At 34.0% G+C, this 21,228-nt stretch overlaps 1 protein-coding gene and 2 pseudogenes across 20 annotated transcripts in view; 1 reads left to right on the forward strand and 2 right to left on the reverse strand.

Annotated features, from left to right (window-relative positions):
- ANKIB1 (ankyrin repeat and IBR domain containing 1) overlaps positions 1 to 21,228 on the reverse strand; it is a 155,739-nt gene that overhangs the window by 59,782 nt on the left and 74,729 nt on the right. For 13 of the 19 annotated variants that reach the window (XM_078342788.1, XM_078342784.1, XM_078342786.1 and 10 more), the window contains one exon: positions 14,263 to 14,380. In XM_078342788.1, coding sequence (XP_078198914.1) covers positions 14,263 to 14,380 — 118 coding nt within the window. Of the gene's footprint in view, positions 1 to 14,262; positions 14,381 to 19,901; positions 19,983 to 21,228 lie in introns of all 19 variants that reach the window. The other 6 variants (XM_017975748.5, XM_054237780.2, XM_078342777.1 and 3 more) reach the window with 1 other exon arrangement.
- On the reverse strand, positions 4,040 to 4,599 carry LOC100388581 (adenosine 5'-monophosphoramidase HINT1 pseudogene; annotated as a pseudogene). The gene has a single exon (XR_013524000.1). The product of XR_013524000.1 is annotated as an adenosine 5'-monophosphoramidase HINT1 pseudogene (transcript).
- On the forward strand, positions 16,731 to 16,849 carry LOC118144033 (5S ribosomal RNA; annotated as a pseudogene).

A 21,228-nucleotide genomic window follows, 5' to 3' on the forward strand; every position in this document is an offset into this window, starting at 1 on the left:
ATAACTGGAAATTTTCTACACAAGGTTTTTTTTTCCAACCATATTAAGCCAATGTACTTGGCAGTTTAACAAGATAAGTATGACTTCAATATGCAATGAAAATAGAGGAGTATATTTCCAGGTAAGAAACATAAACAAATGCATATAAAAATACAGATGCTCCTTGACTGATGATGGGGTTATGGTCTTACAAACCCATTGTAAACTAAAAGTATCCTAAGTTGAAAATGTGTAGTTGACTAGGAGCTATGGCTCAAAGCTGTTGCCTAGCATTTCAAAAGTAGTATTGATCTGAATGCATACTGATTTAGCACCATTATCAGTAAAATAAAAAATCGTAAGTCAAACCATCCTAAGTCAGGGACTATCTGTATATACAAAGGTTTTCTGGTGATTATTTTAGATAAGTAGAATATTATGTAAACTTTATCTCCTTTTTCCCACTTAACCTGAAAATCTCTCCAAGTAAACTAGTTTAACATTAGTTCCCTCTTTTTAATGACTGCGTATTAACCTACTGCATGAAACGATTTGTGTATCATGATTTAGTCAAACATCCCCTACTTTGTTTACAGTTATTTCTTTGCCACAACAATGAGGCTGCAGTATACATCAGTGCAGTTATAGTCATGTATATATTCATGTTTATATTGATATTTCCTTGGTATAAATTCCCTGGAATAAGGCTGAGTCTAAGACCCATTATGTTTTTAAAAGATAATGCTAGATGGCTTTCCAAAAGGGTTATAACAATTTTTTTTTTTTTGACACAGGGTCTCATCTGTCACCCGGGCTGGAGTGCAATGGAATGATCTGAGCTCACTGCAGCCTCCGCCTCCCAGGTTTGAGAGATTCTCATGCCTCACCCTCCCAAGTAGCTGAGATTACAGGCATGCACCACCACTCCCAGCGAAGTTTTGTATTTTGTTTTTTAGTAGAGACAGGGTTTCACCATGTTGCCCAGGCTGGTCTTGAACCCCTAACCTCAAGTGATCTGCCTGCCTTAGCCTCCTGAGTTGTGAGCCACCACGCCTGGTGGGTTATAACAAGTTTTACTTCTGTCAGCAATGAGGAACCTTACCAATTTCTTCTACAGCAACGAATGTTAGTTCTTTTAAACACTTATAAACGGATAGTTCATTGTTATTTTAATTTGCATTTTCTTGACAACTGATGAATTCAAACACCTTTTGATGTGTTTCTTGGCCATTTGGATGTGCTCTTCCATGAATTACCTATCCATATCTTTTCGCCATTTTGCTACTGGGATATTTACCAATTTCTTATCAATTTAAAGAAGGTTTTTGTATATAATAAATATTAGCTAATATTGTTTCCAAATCAAAATTATGTTTCCTCACTTTGTTTATGGTATATTTACAACAAAATGTTAAAAATCCAATATACTTTAATATAGATATTTCTTCTTTAGCTTGTTTTCTTGTCTTAGAAACTCAGAGGTTTTCTTCCGTCTTTAGATTTACATGTAAGTCTCCTAGACCTTCTCCTAAAATTGATGAATTTACTTTATATACCTCATCCTTTTTTATTTCTTGGTCTTCCAATTTAATTTAATTCATTTGACTGGCCAGTCATATTAGGATCATTTAATAAATTATATATCCTTTCCCCACTGATCTATAATGTCATCTTAAGATAAATTAAATTCCAAAATACTGTAAAGTATATTTACTATTCTGTTTCAATGGCCTATTTGTCTACATTTGAACAAGTGCCATACTGACTGAATTGCAGTGGCTTATAGTGTGTTCTCACTTCTGGGAAGGCTAACTCCTTTCACTGGAACTGAATGAGCGCACCTGATCTCTGTGACTGTAAGGAAACTGAGGAAGAGCTAAATAGGCAGGCTGAGTCCTCTTATTTAGACCCAAGGTTGGGCTCAGAGTTCAGACACAGCTGCAAAGAGACAGCTGCATTACAGAGACTCAGGATTAGCATAAAAGATTTCCTTGCACAAAAAGAAGCCATAATTAAAAAAAAAAAATTCAGTGGCCAAATAAAGAGAATGGTTCTATGGTTCCATTTGAGACACAAATTAATGTTCTTTAAGACCAAGGGAGGAGAAATACTTCAAAGGGAAAGTAAAGAAAACACCAAAGAACTAGAATTTTCTAATAAAGATAATACATGTAATTGAGCCCTCACATTAAAAAGCAAAAACCAAAACCAAAACCCTACAACCAATCAAACCCCAGAAAAATGAAAGAATGTGATAAAGGTAAGGCAGAAATTATATGTCAGGAACCATTGATAGAAAAAAATGATAGACAACCTATAAACTGCAGAAAAAAAGAAAGACAAAAATCTAAGAATCAAAAAAAAAAAAAAACTAAGGCAATTGGGAAAACTCAGCAAATACATATTGAAACTGAAAATAAGATACAGCTATATGTAGAGAGAAAATTAAAAGAACTCTAACAAAATGCAATGTCTTTCAAACTGTAAACTTACTTATGGGCAGAGCTTGACCTATATTGCAATTAATTTTATTGCCATTACTCAGCCTAGAGCCTAGTTCAAAGTGTATATGCAATAGAAATCTGTTTAATGAATAAATAAATATAAAACCATATGCCAATATTATTAGTGAAGTAGATAATATTCCAGGAAATTGTAAATGATTAAGGTGAAGAACTCATGAAAAGGTAGAAATTCTAAGCAGACTAATAACAATGGAAGAAACTGAAGAATACAGTCATGATTTCCTTAAAAAGTATAGGGTTCATATAGTTTCATAAACAAATTAAAAAAATTTTTCAAGTAGAAATGAATTCTTATGTCCTTGCATATGCATAAAGAAAAAAGAAAGATTCCTAGGTTTTGTTTTTTTTTTTGAAATGGAGTTTCCATTGCCCAGGCAATGAGAATGATAAATTAAAAAAAAAAAATTTCAGATAGAAATTAATTCTTATGTCCTTGCATAAGCATAAAGAAAAAAGAAAGATTTCTAGGTTTTGTTTTAGTTTGAGATGGAGTTTCACGCTTGTTGCCCAAGCTGGAGTGCAATGGTGTCATGTTGGCTTACTACAATCTCTGCCCCCTGGGTTCAAGCGATTCTCCTGCCTTACCCGCCCAAGTAACTGGGATTAAAGGTGCCTGCCACCCTGCCTGGCTAATGTTTTGTATTTCTAGTAGAGATGGGGGTTCCACCACGTTGGCCAGGCTGGTCTCGAACTCCTGACCTTAGGTGATCCATGTACCTCAGCCTCGTAAAGTGCTGAGATTACAGGTGCAAGCCACCGCACCCAGCCCCTAGATATTTTTTAAAAGCAATTATAAAAACCTAAAATGCCAAAACTCAACCTTCAAACCTTGACATTATCAGCACAAATAGTTGGGATATGTAAAATGCAAAATCATAAAACTCAGAATTATAAAAACAACTATATACACATACCTCAAACATTTAATAAAACATATGTATTAACTTACTGTTTTTTATTTTTGAGGCAAGGTCTAGCTCTGTCACCCAGCCTAGAGTGCAGTGGTGTGATCACGGCTCACTGCAGCCTTGGACTTCTGGGTTCAAGTGATCATCCTACCTGAACCTTCTGAGAAGCTGGGACTTAGCTGTGTGCCACCATGCCTGGCTTCTTTTTTTTTTTTTTTTTAATTTTTGTAGAGATAAGGTCTCACTATGTTGCCCAAGTGTGTCTTGAACTCCTAAGCACAGGTGATCTTCCCGTCTTGGCTCTCAAAGTGCTAAAATTACAGATCTAAGCCACTATACCCAGTCTTACTAATCTTTTTTATGTAGGGCCAAGCACTTTTCTTTGACTTATTGTTCTCCTTCTATTTCCTATTTCTTGCCTAAACTATACCCACAAAACATTGTCCATTTTTCACTGTTATTTCCTTAGATTAAGATTTAAAACACATTCAGATAGCAATATGAATATAAAGGCCTAGATTTTTATGACCTCCCCTTTTTCTTCAGTTATTTCACTCACACATAATGTCAGAGCAATTTTAAAACGAACTTGCCTTTATCAAGATTTTCTAAAGCCTCCAAATGAGATTTCTTTTTTTTTTTTTTTTTTTTTCTGGTTTGAAAATTATTTATTGAATCTCTCCATACACAGGCAAAAATAAGTGTGCCACTTAATATACTGGAACTTGCCTAACTTAATCATTGCCTAGAGAAGGGAAGATTATCCCCAAAACATGCTTAACCAGGAGGCCAATGCATCTGCCGACCTCCAAGAACATGGAGATGAACGTGATAGACAGACTGTCCACCATCTGAACCTTCATTCACTACCATTCGGTAACCCTTATTCAGGCCCAGATCTGCAGCACATTTCTTGCCAACAATCATTAAGTGTCCAAGAAGACTTTCATCATCATCTTCTGCTGCAGAAATCTGGGATATATGTTTCTTGGGTATCACCAGAAAATGTGTTGGTGCTTGAGGAGAAATGTCGTGGAAAGCAAGGCACTGGTCATCCTCAAAAATGATTTTGGCTGGGATTTCCTTGCGGATGATCTTCCCGAAGATCGTGTCGCCACCAGGCCGAGCGACCAGAGCCTTGGCGATCTCATCTGCCATCTCTGCCTCTCTCCCGCGGGGCGGCCAAGGGAGAGGCTCGGAAGGAGCGAGATTTCAATAAATAACTATTTACTCATGTTTTATCAGTACTATTCCATTATATTATGTAATTACAAGAAGGTATACAACTGAAATAATCAGGTTTGTTAATTGGTATGCATTCAACCTAAGTGCATGGGAATTCTGAAAAGGAGCCCCCTAGCAGGAGTGGTCAGTCTGTTTGATAAAGAGAATCCTGAAAGCTAAGTTGATGTGAGTTAAGACACCATTTACTGTCTACATAAAATATTATTAATATTATGAATAGAAAACCAAATACACAAAACATATATCCCAAGCCCAAATATGCCTTATTCCTGGAATATAAGAACAGTTGAACATTAGGAAAGAAATGTGCAATACCTATGTATCAAAGGAGAAAATCAGTATTATCATTTTTGAAAAAGATCTGGAAAAAGGAAGACAACCTGAAAAATTACTCCTGAATTTTAAAAAAGATAGCTCTTAAATAGTAATAAAAATATGCTGTTTTAACATAATAAACACAATCTCTTTCAAACCAATAGCCTAATTCTTAATTTAAAAAGAATTTCAATTATCTATTCACTGATGCATTACAAGAATTTATTTCCTGCTCAAACGAATCTGAGATCTAGACAACTTCTCCATTTGGAGTTTTCAAAGTTTACTGCTTAGTACACAGTAAAGACCAAATTGGGACTGAATGAATGAATTTCCACTTAAGCCAAGAAAATAATAAGCATTACTAATAATGTTACATAGGAGTACTAGCCAATGTAATTAAACCAGATAAAAGATAGGGAAAGGTTCGGGTATGATAACCATTATTTACAAACGATAGGATAACCCTCCTGGTAATCTTAAGAAAACCATAAGGGATACTCTGAATATAATTAACAGAGTTCCACTTCTGGTAATATTAAAGTAGCTACTATCAGACCAACTCTCCTACAGATAATAACTATAGATATTGGACAAAATATAAATCACAACTATTTGAGGACACTAGGCAGAAATTGGAGAGGAGTTAATGTCTGACAAAATGAAAAAGCACTATATAAGTTTCTATTTCTACAAGTTTTTCTCTGTGGGCAGACGACATTTGACAAAAGGACAGAATCTTGGATTTTTACTAGCTTAAGAACCTGAGATTAGATTCAGGAGGACCAGAGCATTCAGACACAAGGGAGAATATCCTAGAAAATAGAGAGTGACAAGAAGCACAGATTCTGGATGTAGACTCCAAATATCAAACTGAAGCCTACTATAATGCCAAAGCAATATATTCTAAATGTCTAAGATACCAATTTCAAATTACTAGACATGTGGAAAAACTGAAAAATGTCAGAAAATGCAATAGTGGACACCATCCTTGAGGTAATCCATATGTTGGAATTAGTAATCACCATGGATTTAAAAAACTTTATGATCAAGAACATAAAGAAAAATAGTTTGTAAAGAACAAAAAGCCAGGAAAACTAAGTAAATAAATAAAAGCTATAAAAAAGAACCAAGTGTAAATTCTAGAACTGAAAAACAGTTCTGAAAAATTTTTTTACACTGTTGGCTTAACAGCAGTTTAGAAGAGATGAAAAAGAGATCAGAGGGAAAATTTGGTGAACTTGGAGAAAGAAATGATCCAATCTGAAGAATAAAAAAGAGACGGATTCGTTTATTTAAAATACATATAGCTGTTTAAAGCAAAAATTATGACACTGCATTGTGATATTTATGACTACATCTATAATAATGATAGCAAAAGGGATGGGGCAATGAACCCATATATAGTTCTTAAGATTCTTACATTTTATGTGAAGTAGTACTATACTAATTTCCACTATAAAATGAGAAGAATGTATACAACTGTCCAGAAAGCAGCATGTTAAAGAATAAAATGCAAAGAATAAACTAAAAACCCAACAGATAATAAAAATCAAATCCTGATTATTCAACTAATTCAAAAGACAGCAGAGAAGGAGGAACAGAGAATAAAAAATAAGAGACAAACATAAAAAAGAAACAAATAGTGAAATGGACGATCTAAATCCAACCACATAATTACATTAAATGTAAATGGACTAAACAGTCCAATAAAAAGGTAGAGGTTATTAGAATGGATAAAGAAAAAACTCAACCATATGCAATTTACAAGATATGCACATAGGATAAAAAAGCTGAAGTGCTACATTAATATCACATAAAGAAAAAATAATAAAAGATAAGGGATATTTCATCATGAGAAAAGAGTCAGAAAGACATAACCATAAATGCATATGAGCCTAATACCAGAGCTTCAAAACAGATTAAGCAAATTTACAGCATTAAGGAGGAGCTAGATACAAATCCACATTCATAAATAAAAATTTTAACATCCTCTTCTCAACTGATAGAACTAGTCTTTAATTTTTATTAGTAAAGATGCTAACAATTTAAAGGACACCATTGACCCTAATTAACATTTATAGACTATGATGAACAACTTCACAATACATTCCTGTCAAATGCACATGGTATAGTCCTCAAGACAGACTATAAGCTTAAACATGCTTCAACAAATTTCAAAAGACTGAAATCTTAACTAGTAAAACTGAAGTGAAACAATCAGACATCTAGAACAATCAAAATAATTGAAAATTAGACTGCATCACTCTAAGAAACAGATGGGACAATGGAAAAAGAGAAATTTAAAAAATACTTTTAAATGAATGATAACATACAACATACTCATTTTTGGCCTTAACAGAAAAAAAAAAAAAGTAAAAAGGATATAAATGACAAATCACAAAAAGAAATACAAATGTCCAGAAAACATGAAAATATACTAGATTTCACTTTAGAAATGTACAGTTTTAATTAAGAGCATATTGTTCAAACTTGTAATTTTATTGCTAAAAATTTATCCTAAGTAAAGTAATGGATAGACACACAAGGCATGTTTGAAGGATGCTAATCACAGCACTGTTTACAACAGCAAAAAAAGGTGCAAATCGCAATAGAGTATGGTATGTTTATATAATGAGAAGATTATGTATATAGTTAACGATATGAAAAGCTTTATATCATGCATTAATTTTAAAAAGCATATTATAAAATATCATATGTAGATTAAGCCTACTGTTGTTACAAACAATATTAACTTCTCTGTGTCCTACTGGATTTTCATTCACATAGATAATATATTTATTACTTTTAGAGTCATATCAAAATCATGAGAGCCATTTTTAGTTTGAAAATGACAACTATAAAAAAGTTCATGTTTATTTCTTTTACTTTTTTCTTCTCTTAATTTATTTTACTATTTGAAAATTATTTTCAAAAATATTTCTTCATACCGAAATCAGGAGACAATTCTTTGTAAGATAATTTTTTAGAATTTGTCTCAGTATACTACATCTGGAATACATGCCCCATACAGTTCCTCAAATTTTCTCATTGCTGCCTTTCAAAATGTTAGCAATGGGGCATAGTATAAAGATCATCCTTTGGAATCAGCCAGTCTTGAATTCAAATTCCAGATGTTACTTACTTAACCCAGTAAAATACAGGGTAATTATACCCACTTTGATTCTCTCGTAAGTCACTATTTGTAATACATTTAGTGTAGGGTCTTCAACACAGAAGGAATTCAATAATAACAGCATTAAATACTATTACCTCTTAAAAAATTTATCCTTGGAATAAAGTAATCACAAATGAATGCAAGAATAAGTGTCATCTCCCAAATTTGCTTTAGCTTAGCACATCCAACCAATTTTCTTATATATAGTCATTAAAAGTGTTCATTATAATAACTGTTGAAAAATGTTTAGGATGTTATGAGAAGACTTTTAATAAACATAAATTGGTTACTGTGTTAAAATGTGTCACATATAAAAAATGTGAGGCATACAAAGTAAAAATAACTTTCTTAGGATAGTATAATTATTTTTCAAAAATTTTCATAAGCTACTTTTTAATAAAGGTAAAGACAACTAATATAATACAGACAGACATTAAATATGCTAAATTTTAGTCTTTTCTATCACAAATATTTTTCAGAAAAATTTTCTTAACTCTATCACATCAGACTCCTTAGCAAATATTTATTGAATACCTTTTATGTCCCATCCACTATGTCAGGCAGTGGGGACACAATGATAGGAAAAACCAGATATAATTCCTTTCCTGTCTCCATGGAACTTACAGTCTAGTAAGAAGAAAGACATTAGTAAACACATAACAACAAAAAATCACCACTTACAGAACTCCATAAAGAGGTAGAAAACTGGAGTCAGGGAGATCAGAGAGGGTATCCCTAGGAAAATGGCATGGAGTGGACACCTAAAGATGAGTGCAAGTTAACCGGATGAAAGGGGGAGGGAAAGACATTCTAGAAAGAATACAGCATGTTCATAGGCCTGTAGCAGGAGGGAGGGTAGCACTCTTGTGAAATTAAAAAGGTCAATGTAGCTGGAGCATGGGACTAGATGAGAAGCACTGTATGAGATAAGGCCAGAGAAACAGGCAGGGGCTCAGTCATGCAGAATTAAAAAAAAAATAATAAACACTTCCATTTTCAGTTTAGGAGTGATAGGCAGTCAATGAAAAATCAGGACTAGAGATAGGAAAAATAGGTTGTTGTGATTAGATTTGAAAAGATTATTCTGACTTTCTTACTTCTGTAGTATAATTGAGAGATGATGGCAGCTAGTGGAAATGAAGAAAAAGGAAGAAGTTTAAGATTTAGGAGAGGAAGCTGACAATTAAGTGATGACAGGATGGGAGAGGAAATGTCAAAGTTGGTGTTCAGGTTTCTGCCTTGAATACCCAGTTGGTTGGCTGGTGCTGCCATTTATGGAGTTAGGGAAGACCAGAGAACCAGGTACAGTTGCAAGGACATCATCTTAGTTTTAAACATGATGAATTTAAGGTGGTTTTGAGACAGACTGGAGAGGCTTTTACATAGGCAATTATATACAGCAGTGAAGTATGTAGTTCATAAGAGAGGTCTAGTACAGGGCAGAGAAATGTATACTTAGAAAAGTCTTGGAAGAAGGTAACATTTCCCAGGAAAAGAATAAAATGAGACGAGATGTGGGAACACCAATGTTTAATTGCCTAGAAGATGATGAACCTCCAAAGGAGTTAAAAATAATGCTTTAATATAAATTTATTCTAAGCACAAGCAAATTAGCCTCAGTTGCATATTTTGTAAATTATATTCATTTTCTCATTAGGTATTATTCAATTACATAAGTTACTTTTATTACTGGGGATATACTCAGAGAACGACCTTTGTATTCCTAACACAGTCCTTAAAATTCAATTACTATTTAGTAAATACTGCTAATATTTCTGCCATCTGCTTAATCTAGATCAACTTCATTACTGTGGGATTAAATTTGACAAGAATAGTGTAATTCTCAAATCTATTTTCCTGTATAAAACTGAATGAATGTTACCAAGGATATAATCTATAAATCTTCCTAATGGTTCAGTTTAATAGCTCTAAAACACAGCCTGTCCTGGCTTTAAGAGGAATTATAGTAAACTGTAGTCCTGTGCACTATCTATTTAACTCACAAGCATCATTCATCTCTGTAAATCTTATTTTCTTATCGAATGTCACTGATATGATCTAAACAATAGAGAAGAAAACCTGAATTAGCCTCTATTTTATGCCCTAATAGGGGAATGAAATATAGAACAATGCTTTAGTAGTTTATCAGTGCCAAGTAGGAAAATTCAGTTGGATTTCATCTTATTATAAAAGAATTTAGGGAAATATCAATAGAGTAAAAATGGAGTTGATCATTTAATAATATTTAATAATACAATGTGTAAAAAAATAGAGATAAAATGTTTCTTTTAATTATGGTGAAATTACAGGTAAAGTTAGATTCTATATGATACTATAGCTTAAGAGTTAAGACACATATGATTTGGCACATACGATTTGGTTGAATGTAGATACCTTTGGCAAAGACGGCTATCTGTACACAAAAACGCTATAGTGTAGAAGCATTTTGTTTGTTTGTTTGCAGTTAGGATGTTCACGTGACAGTGAGGTTGATGAATGGAATATGTGCAGAAGTGACATATGCTACCTGTAGGAGTGGCTCCTAAAACTTCCTACAATTGTTCCTTCATGTTCTTTTCTCTAACTAGTTGGCTATACCTAGTGGGCCTAGACAGCCCCCAGGACAACCTTAGAAGTGATGTTGTTGGCCAGGTGGGGTGGCTCACGCCCGTAATCCCAACACTTTGGGAGGCCAATGTGGGCAGATCACTTGAAGTCAGGAGTTCCAGACCAGTTGGCCAACATGGTGAAACCCTATCTCTACTAAAAATACAAAAATTAGCCAGGTGTGGTGGTGTGGGCCTGTAGTCCCAGCTACTCAGGAGACTGAGGCAAGAGAGAGAATCGCTCAAATCCAGGAGGCGGAGGTTGCAGTGAGCCAAGATCGCATCACTGTACTCGGTACTGGGTGACAGAGTTAGACTACCTCACAAAAAAGAAGTTATGCTGTTTAAGATGGCAATGTCTCAGTCAGTCAGAGTCCCTGACCAGAGTCCACATCCTACCTAATCTAAATGAAAATGCTTTGGACTATTACATGATTAAGAAACGTTTACTGTGTTTAATCCTACATTTTTGTTTCAGCAGCAGCCTACCCTAACAGTACAACTATGATGCAATAGCTCCTTGCTGATGAACAGATTCTACTTTTCTGCCAGCTCTACATTATATTTAAATGCATACCTTGCATTTAAAAACCTCAAGCAAAGGACAGAGTATATCTTCTGGTGCTGTGAACCTTACCCTAATGAAACACAACTTAAAGTATTTTGTGTTTCTGTATAAGTTTTTTACATTATGATTATTGTTTTTGTTTTTATAAACTATCCAGAATTTCTAAATTTAAGTTTTTTACTCAGGTCTAAAATTGTTTCTATAGAATTTACTTTGATGTCTATAAACATGGCAATAAAAACATAATTTTGTAACAAAAAGGCTGATTTTCAAAAAATATAAAAATAACATTTCTGATGTATTATCTATTCATTCCAAAAATATTTTCTGAGGGATTAATATATATTAGGTATTATGGAAACAAAAAAAATTAAAAGCTGCCATTTCAAGGAGCTTCAAGGTTAATATAAAAGAAAAAAAGCAAATAAAGAGATTACAATACTCTGTTCTAAGTGTACGACACATATATGCATGGGATAAAATGGGAATAGATCCATGAGAATCTGGAAGACATACTCAGAAAAGGTTTCCTAGAAGAAATGATTTCTAAGGATAAGTTGGAGTGGGAAAGGCAAAGAATTGGGAAGACTGACAGTCCAGATAAAGAACTTTATGTGTTATAAAGTCTATTAAAAATCTGGGATGATTTTAAGTCTGTAGCAAGCCAGTGAAGGGTTTTCAGCAGGGGAATGACATGCTCAGGTCTGCATTTTAAAAGAACACAATAATGGAAATATGAGAAATGAGTTGGGTGAAAAAGAATGGTAAAACTGGAGACTAGGCACTTCAATTATGAAAAGTAATGAAAGCCTTAAGTCAGTGGCAGTGGGAATTAAAAGAGCTAGGGAGGGTGAGAAGAGGATGAAAGATATTTAGTAAGAGACATAATGGGACTGTGGCCAAATATAATAGAGACATAGGACTAAAATATGACTTTCAAGTTTCTGGCTAGGAAAATTAGGTGAATATTGCTGCCCACTAATCAACACAGTGGGAGAAATGATAAGACCAGCTGTGATCATTCATAGATTCAGAGAAATAATAAATAGGCTTTTAGAAATACAGCAGAATACTTGATTAAAGTCAGATTGTAGACAACCACTTGGTAGGTTTGTTCACAACACATATTTTTAGGCCTTACACTAGATCTAACGACTCAGATTCTCTGGGGTTATTCCCAGGAATCTATATTTAGTTTCCCAGTCAATTCTTATTTACATTAAAATTTCAGAGCTACAGGTATATAAGGTGGGAAAAGAATGCCAATTGTAGAACTGTGGGAAACATCAATATTGAAGGTAGGCCAGGTGTGGTGGCTCATGCCTGTAATCCCAGCACTTTGGAAGGGTGAAGCAGGTGGATCACCTGAGATTGGGAGTTCAAGACCAGCCTAGGCAACATGGGGAAACCCTGTCTCTACGAAAAATACAAAAATTAGCTGGGCGTGGTGGTGTGCACCTGTAATACCAGCTACTCAGGAGGCTGAGGCATGAGAATTGCTTGAACATGGGAAGCAGAGGTTGTAGTGAGCCAAGATCACACCACTGCACTCATCCTGGGCAACAAGCAAGATTCTGTCTCAAAAAAAAAAAAAAAAAAAAAAAATATATATATATATATATATATATATATATATATAGAGTAGTTTATAAAATATATGTATTATAACTATTAGAATTTCTAAAATATAAGAAATAAAATTATGTATTATTTATGTATCATTTTATGGTACATAAAATAAGAAATAAAATTATGTATTATGTATTATTTTATAATACATAAAAAATATAAGAAATAAAAGTATGAATTATTTTTATTTATGTATTATTTATATATTATTTTATGATACATAAAATAATACAATAATATAAAAAATAAAAATATATATTTTTTTCATGTAGTGATTCTGGAGGGTTATATACCAAATTATTAATAGTGGTGATCAATGAATGATAAAAAAAGGGAGTTTTAAATTTTCTTCTGATCAAAAGATTATATAAAAATTTTGGAAGGTGGAATTCTATTTTAGTATAGATGATAAAGATTTACAGTTAAAATAGCCAGCTGAGCCTCAAAATGACTGGAATAAAAGAGCCATTGATTTTTCTTTTTAAATGTATTTTTAGTTTTTATTTTTTAAATTCAGAATTTACCTTGTATTTTTTTAAGAATATTTTTAAACCAGAAAATAATTCTGTCTGAAACCACCCAAAATGTCAAATATCATGTGGGCAATAAGAGGATCCAACCCAACATGTGAGAACTCCCAGAATGCCTGTCATAAGAAATATAAAGAACATAAAACAAACTGAGCATTTAGAAAAATTTCCCTATACAAAGTTAGTTAGGTCTAAAAACAAACAAAACAAAGCAAAAAACAAGAAAACCTTAAAAGGGACAATATAGTTCCAAGGTGACCCTTTAACTTCACTTTGTGCACTTCATGGAGAGAAATAGCTACTACATAAAATAAAACTGACAATACTAATAGCACAATTCTTAGGTATTAATTAAACTACCATAATTTTATACTTGAATGACTTTAGCAAAAATTACTGTCAAAACCAGGACTAGGATTATAAATTTCAATGCTCAATCTCAATAAAACCAGTCATAGTTCTAAAATGAGACAATCTATAATTTGCTTTAGTAGTTCAATCTCTAAAAAGAATCTTCCAAGTTTTCCTCTTTGATATATGCTAGTTTACAGCATAAATACAAGATATCTGTATTTATAAATATAAAATATTTATATATTTTCAAAATACAAGATGTTATGAAAAACTGAGTACTGCAGTAACAACTGCACAAAACACAACTTAGGCTTGTTTAACAAACCAATTGTTCTGTACTAAAATATAAAAATAGCCCTTTTAAAACCTCAGAAGTTTCAAAAGTTACCCATGCTAGCAGAAGCACAAGATATTTCTTTCATTACCATGAGCTCGAAGTAAAGCTTCAGCAGTAAACAGAGGAGCCTGAAGCATGTCTGCAGTTTCCACAATAAGCATATCTTTCAATCTACGAAGATCCTGAGGCCTTAATCCTTCATATGGCTTTGAAAAGAAAAAAAGAAGTTAAATGGCATTATATTCATAGGAAGTATCAAAATGCCTATAAACAATATATAGTCAGTCCTATGTATTCATGGTTCGGAATTTCATGGACTAGAACAACTGAGGATCGAAAACATTTGGGGTAAAAAAAAATGTGTCTATACTAAACATGCACAGACTTTTCTCTTTTTTTCTTTATTCCTTAAATAACACAGTATAACAACCAACTGCATATTATTTACATTGTATTCGTTATTATAACTAACCTAGAGATAATTTAAAGTATATGGGAGGATGTGCATATTATTTACACTGTATTAGTTATTATAATTAACCTAGAGATAATTTAAAGTATATAGGATAAATGTGATTGCATATTATTTACATTGTTTTAGTTATTATAACTAACCTAGAGATAATTTAAAGTATACAGGATAAATGCAAATAGTACCCCATTTTATATAAGGGACTTGAGTATCTGTGGATTTTGGTATCCACGAGGGTCCTGAAACCAACCCCCTCTGATACTGAGGGATGACTGTGTATGATTATCATTTATTTAATCTTCCAATTTAAATTTGGTTATTAAAGTTTAAAAGGCTTTTTAAATGCTCCATAATCATGGACTTCAAACTGCCTTTCACAAGTTATAAAGCAGATACTGGGACTCAGGTACCTTATCATTCTAAAAATAAAATATCATAGTATCATGGCAAGACCATCTTATCTTACAGTTTTAAAATTTTGGATTATATGGAAAGTATTAGAAATAAAAATCTATAATCCTACCATTGAGCAATAATTGATCATTATTAAAATTCTGAGTATTATTGTCCAGTCTATTCTTTCTGCAAATCAACTGGGTATGAATATATTACGTTCATGTAGGACAATTTGGGTATTCTATCAACGTAAAAGAAATGGAGCAGAACTTGGCAAATGCCCATAATCTCAGCTACTAGGGAGGCTGAGAAGCAGGAGGATCACTTGAGCCCAGGAGTTTGATGCTGCAGTGTGCTACAAACATGCCAGTGAATAGCCACTTCAGTCTAGCCTGAGCAACATAACAAGACCTCATCTCTCTCTTTTATTTTTTTTTAAGGAAAGTTAACCTAAACTTTTCTATATAGGAATACTATTAAATAAGAGAGAAAGAAGCACTGCAATTTAATCCAAATTATACTTAGAAAAGCCCCAAACTATCATATACAGTTTGCTTTTAAGCTAATTTATGAGACATGAGTTCCCCTGCAAAAACCTAATAAACTCTTTAATGGTTAAATCATTACTACTCATTCTAGCACAGAAGTCATACATCGCTTCTAGAAAATGTATTCCAAATCCAGACTTGGGATTCCAGGTACCTCTCCTTGCCTCAGCAATGACAGTGACTATTTCTTGATATTCCCAATGGTGGCAATTTTACATTTCCTGGTCTTATATCCTAAATGTGCTTTTTCAGGTTAGCCATCATTTGACTTCATTTACATTGATCCAAATAGGGAAAGAGAAAACGGTGAATTTAATGATTCTCCAGATTAGTGCTATCTTGAGAATGACAGTGCAAGTAACTTACAGGGGAAAATTAGCTTTGCTTGCAATTCTGAGATAATATATCTGAAGATTTAATTTTAGGTAAATTAAGAAAGAAGAGATAATATGAAACAATCTGTATAGATCCAGTTTTTAAAAATGCATGCAGCTTTAAATTTCAATAGGTAACAGTGGAAGAAAAATAATTCTTAAAGGACAGAGACACACTGCCTTCATGAACATATAACATATCCACACTGAATCTTCACAACATAACTGTAATTAGGTCATGTGAAGCATTTCAATACATTGCTCAGTCCCAAGTGGGCACTACTTCACTCTTCTGCAAGACAGATTAAAATGAAGGTGCCTTTCTCCTTCCTGTTGCAAAGATAAACTGCTTCTATTTTCAGACTAAACAAACCAGAAATAACCTTCAAAGCAGTCAGTACTGACACAAAGAAAAAGAAAACTAAATTAAAAAGAAATGTGAATAAAATTACCTCTTTTGCATCAGTGCATTCTACTGCTACCACAAGACCACTGAAAAATTGTGAAACAGCCTATCATACAAACTGCACTGCTTTGATATTATTATAAAACGATAGTTCTCTTCAAAAATTATTTCAGGAAGACTGTCACATAAAGGAGTTATGAAAGTATTTGTTTTTACTTTTTTCCACAAGGAAAATAGCCTCCCCTCCCCTTTGCAATCCTGATTATATCGGTAAAACAGGTTCACTGTTAAAAAAAAAAGAGAAAAGAACAGACACTTATTTACCCAAAAGTATCTGCAACTGTTAAAAATTTAAAAGATGTCTACGGCCATACCACCCTGAACGTGCCTGATCTCATCTGATCTTGGAAGCTAAGCAGGGTCAGGCCTGGTTAGTACTTGAATGGGAGACTGCCAGGGAATACTGGGTGCTGTAGGCTTTTAAAGAAATAAAGAAAAAATAAAGAAAAAAAATTTAAAAGATGTTTAGATGCTCAGAGAGAAAGGATATTTCTAATTCCCCTTAATAGTAATCTCTCATTAGCTTATCTATGCGCTTAGTTTAGAAGGAGAGCGGAAAAAAAAAATAGCCAGGAAAGTCTTTAGTATTCTTTGACTCTTCCCTTCATTTCAGTTCTCTCTCTCTCTCTCTCTCTCTCTCTCTCTCTCTCTCTCTCTCTCTCTCTCTCTCTCTTTTTTTCCTTTTCTTCTTTTTAGGATGAAATCTCTCTCTTGTCATCCAGGCTGGAGTGCAATGGTGCAATCTTGGCTCACTGCAACCTCCACCTCCCGGGTTCAAGTGATTCTCCTGCCTCAGCCTCCTGAGTAGCTGGGATTACAGGCATGCACCACCACGCCCAGCTAATTTTTGTATTTTTAGTAGAAACAGGGTTTCACCATGTTGGCCAGGCTGGTCTCAAACTCCTGCCCTCAGGTGATCTGCCCACCTTGGCCTCCCAAAGTGCTGAGATTATAGGTGTGAGCCACCATACCTGGCCTCCTCTCTCTTTATTCAGCAGTTCTTGCCTGGGCATCCAGACCTAGGCCACCCTGTGCTGTATGTACTCTGATATAACAGGAAGCCATCAGCTCCTGCAGAGCAGAGTAAGTTAAACCTGCTAACTAATGTAGCCAGCAATGTCCAGCATGAGTTTCTTGTCAGAAAAAGAATTTTGAGCCTTTTTAAGTTACAGACAAAGAGCAGGGAAGGGAAGGAGGATTCTTCAGATGGGCTTTCATAGCAGCATATTGCCCACTTTTCCCTTCATATACTCAGATGTAGTCACACAGTCCTACTCCTACAGGATCTGACCCCAGCTTAGGTCTAATACCCGCTAATTTTTCCAGTCTCTCTTTGATATTTAAATAAAGTGAACACACTCTTCCCAGCCATCACTTAAATACCTCATTTAAGAAATCTCTTTATAGCGGTTCCCACTCTCCAAAATTACATGTTAATTTACTTTTAAACTTATTTCTGTGTTTCTCTCCCCCTATTGGAACCTAAACACCTAGAGTGCAGGAACTTATCTTTGTTCCTCCAAGCATCTAAAACAATGTCTAGCAGAGTGGTCACTCAGTTTTGTTGAATGATGGGATTAAGAAGTGAATTTTACCCATTTATAATTAATAATGTGGAAGAAAAGACTAAATTAAGATGTATTAAGAAGTTATAAAAATATATTATACACTGTCCACATCATTAACTGAATTAAAACTCAGCTGAAATACACATTTCACCTGAGAACATAAATTTTTTAAAGTATCTAAATATATGACTTAATACAATCATACAGCAGGCCATATAAAATCACTAGCATAGGCAAAATAGCCCAAAAGTTAACCAGGGTCAAAGTAAAAGATACAAAAATAAGTTTTAAAGAAAGCATATATTAACTCATTAAGGATCACTACAGGGACTGTAGTGTTATGAGATTGGGACTGTTAACTTCATTTTAAGAAGAGACTGAGGGCCAGGCAAGGTAGTTGACGTCTGTAATCCCTACATTTTGGGAGACCGAGGTGGGCGGATCACGAGGTCAGGAGTTTGAGACCAGCCTGACCAATATGGGAAAACCCTATCTCTACTAAAAATACAAAAATTAGTCGGGCGTGGTGGCATGGGCCTGTAATCCCAGCTACTCAGGTGGCTGAGGCAGGAGAATGGCTTGAACCCAGGAGGCAGAGGTTGTAGTGAGCGGAGATCAAGCTACTGCACTCCAGCCTGGGCAACAGAGCAAGACTTCGTCTCAAAAAAAAAAAAAAGAAGAGACTGAGGCAGAGAGTTTAAGTAATCTGCTCAAGGTCACATAGTACAATCATCAGGCAAACATATGAACCTAGCCACTCTGACTCTAGAATCCATATTTTCAACTACAATAATGGCACAACAGGATAAAGAAAGTTGTATCTCAGAAAAATATTCACTGTAGCCTTTTTTTAAAGGTAAAAATATATAAATTCAGTGTTTATCAATAGGTAAATGTTTAAAATATGTAGATTATATGTTCTGGCTTAGGAGAGATGTTCATGATATATTAAGTCGAAAAAAATATAGAATTCAATATGACATAATCTTACTTTTGCATTAAAAATTCAATATATATATATATATATATATGTTTGCTTAAGTCTGATAGTAAACACAAGAAACTTACCACTCAGGAGTGCAGTCAGTATGAAGAAATTATTTTACATTTATAGCAATAAATATTCATTTCAAATGTCAGAAAATGCAATAGACAATAATAATAGTAAAGATTACCTATAATCATAATGATCATTTTAATATACTTCAATATTCTTCTTATATAGTTTTTTCCTATATAATAAGTATCAAACTGTTCTGTAACTTTTAACATAATATTAGTTATATTAAGTACATTTAGATCTTAAATCTACTGATAATGCCTACTATTATTTTCTGATTCAATTATACATTAAAATAAGATGATATGTTGGGGAAAAAAACTAAATGTCTTTCAGTTTGATTACATCAATATTATTTCTGCACTATTATTGCTCAAATGTCCTCTGACTAAATGATCATACTAGTTATTATAGTAACGATTTCTGTTTTACTCAAGATAATGGATTGTCAAAAAGGAGGCAATATGGCAAACAGAAGTTGCTTGGACCTGAAGTCACATGGATGAAGTTCAGCTTACTTTGATCCCAGCAAATTATTCAGTTATTTTCTGGTTTATCTTCCTCACTAAAAAAAGGTGGGGACGGGACCACAATTTTCGCTCAAGGTTCCCATGTAGAATAACTAACTACGTGAAGGGCCAGCAAAATGGTTAGGGCATAGGTCCTCTCTTTTTCTGTGTGTACTTAACATGATTATATCATTATTTTTGTAAATGCAAATCAATAGTTACATAATACCTTTAAGAATCAAGTTAGCACTAAATACTGAGGAATCAGAATCCTTTGGGGAGAAAAAAAATTACTGTGTTCTAATTTCTTTAAGAAATATCTATGGATGCCTACTTTGGGCAAGCAGTGTTTCAAACATTGAAAACAGTCTGTTGAATAGGCAGATATGGCTCTAGCCTTCATGGAGTTGACCATCTAATAGGAGAGAAAAGCAATAAACAAGTAAACGAATACATAAACAAAATAATTATAGCATGTGATAGGTCCTATGAAAAATAAACAGGGGGTATAAAGTTTCTGATAAGATAGGAAGAATAGGTTTTGCAATCTATTACACAGTGGTGACTATAGCCAATAATAATGTATTGCGTATTTCAAAATAAGAGTACATTTTGGGGCCGGGCGCAGTGGGCTCAAGCCTCGGGAGGCCGAGGCGGGTGGATCACGAGGTCAAGAGATAGAGACCATCCTGGTCAACATGGTGAAACCCCGTCTCTACTAAAAATACAAAAAATTAGCTGGGCATGGTGGCACGTGCCTGTAATCCCAGCTACTCAGGAGGCTAAGACAGGAGAATTGCCTGAACCCAGGAGGTGGAGGTTGCGGTGAGCCGAGATCGTGCCATTGCACTCCAGCCTGGGTAACAAGAGCGAAAACTCCGTCTCAAAAAAAAAAAAAAAGAGTACATTTCAAGTGTCTCCTCATAAAAAATGATAGGTGACTTAGGGATGGATATGTTAATTAGCTTGATTTAATCAATCCACATTGTATATACATATCAAAACACAACACTGTACTCCGAAATATATAAAGAAAATTATATATTGAAAAAATATTTTTTTCAATCAAAATAATAAAAGAATTTAAAAATTAAAGTAAAAAGGGCATATAGTAAAGAATAATGGGAAGAGAGGAGACCTATTTTAGCAAGAATGGCAAAAATAACTGGGAGATTTTAGATCTAGAAAAGAACAACTGCAAATGCCTTGATGTAGTCTAGGTATTACAACAGAGCAAGGTGCGCTGGGGATAAAAGGTCTGAGATAATGCTGGAAAGGCAGGTAGTGGTCAGATCACATAAGGGCTCATGACCGAGCAAGCAGTTTGGATTTTATTCTAAGTACAATGAAAAATCATTAAATGATGTTAATGATATGTATAACTTTCAAAATGTCATTCTGAATCCTGTGTACAATATGGATTACAAAGAGACAAGAATAGAAGGAAGAAGACCAGTAAGGAAACTATTATAGCAGCTCAGATAAGAAGTGAAGGTGGCAAGGGCCTAGAGAGGTAGGAGTACAGGTTGGGAAGAGCAAATGAATTTAGGTTGTATTTTTGGAGGTAAAATTGATAGGATTTCCCAATTGTTGGGATGTGATGATTCAGAAAATGTGAGGAATCAAGAATGCTTCCCACATTTATGCTTGAGCAAATCAGT

This window comes from Callithrix jacchus, chromosome 11 (assembly GCF_049354715.1).
Source record: "Callithrix jacchus isolate 240 chromosome 11, calJac240_pri, whole genome shotgun sequence".
Classification (NCBI taxonomy): domain Eukaryota; kingdom Metazoa; phylum Chordata; class Mammalia; order Primates; family Cebidae; genus Callithrix; species Callithrix jacchus.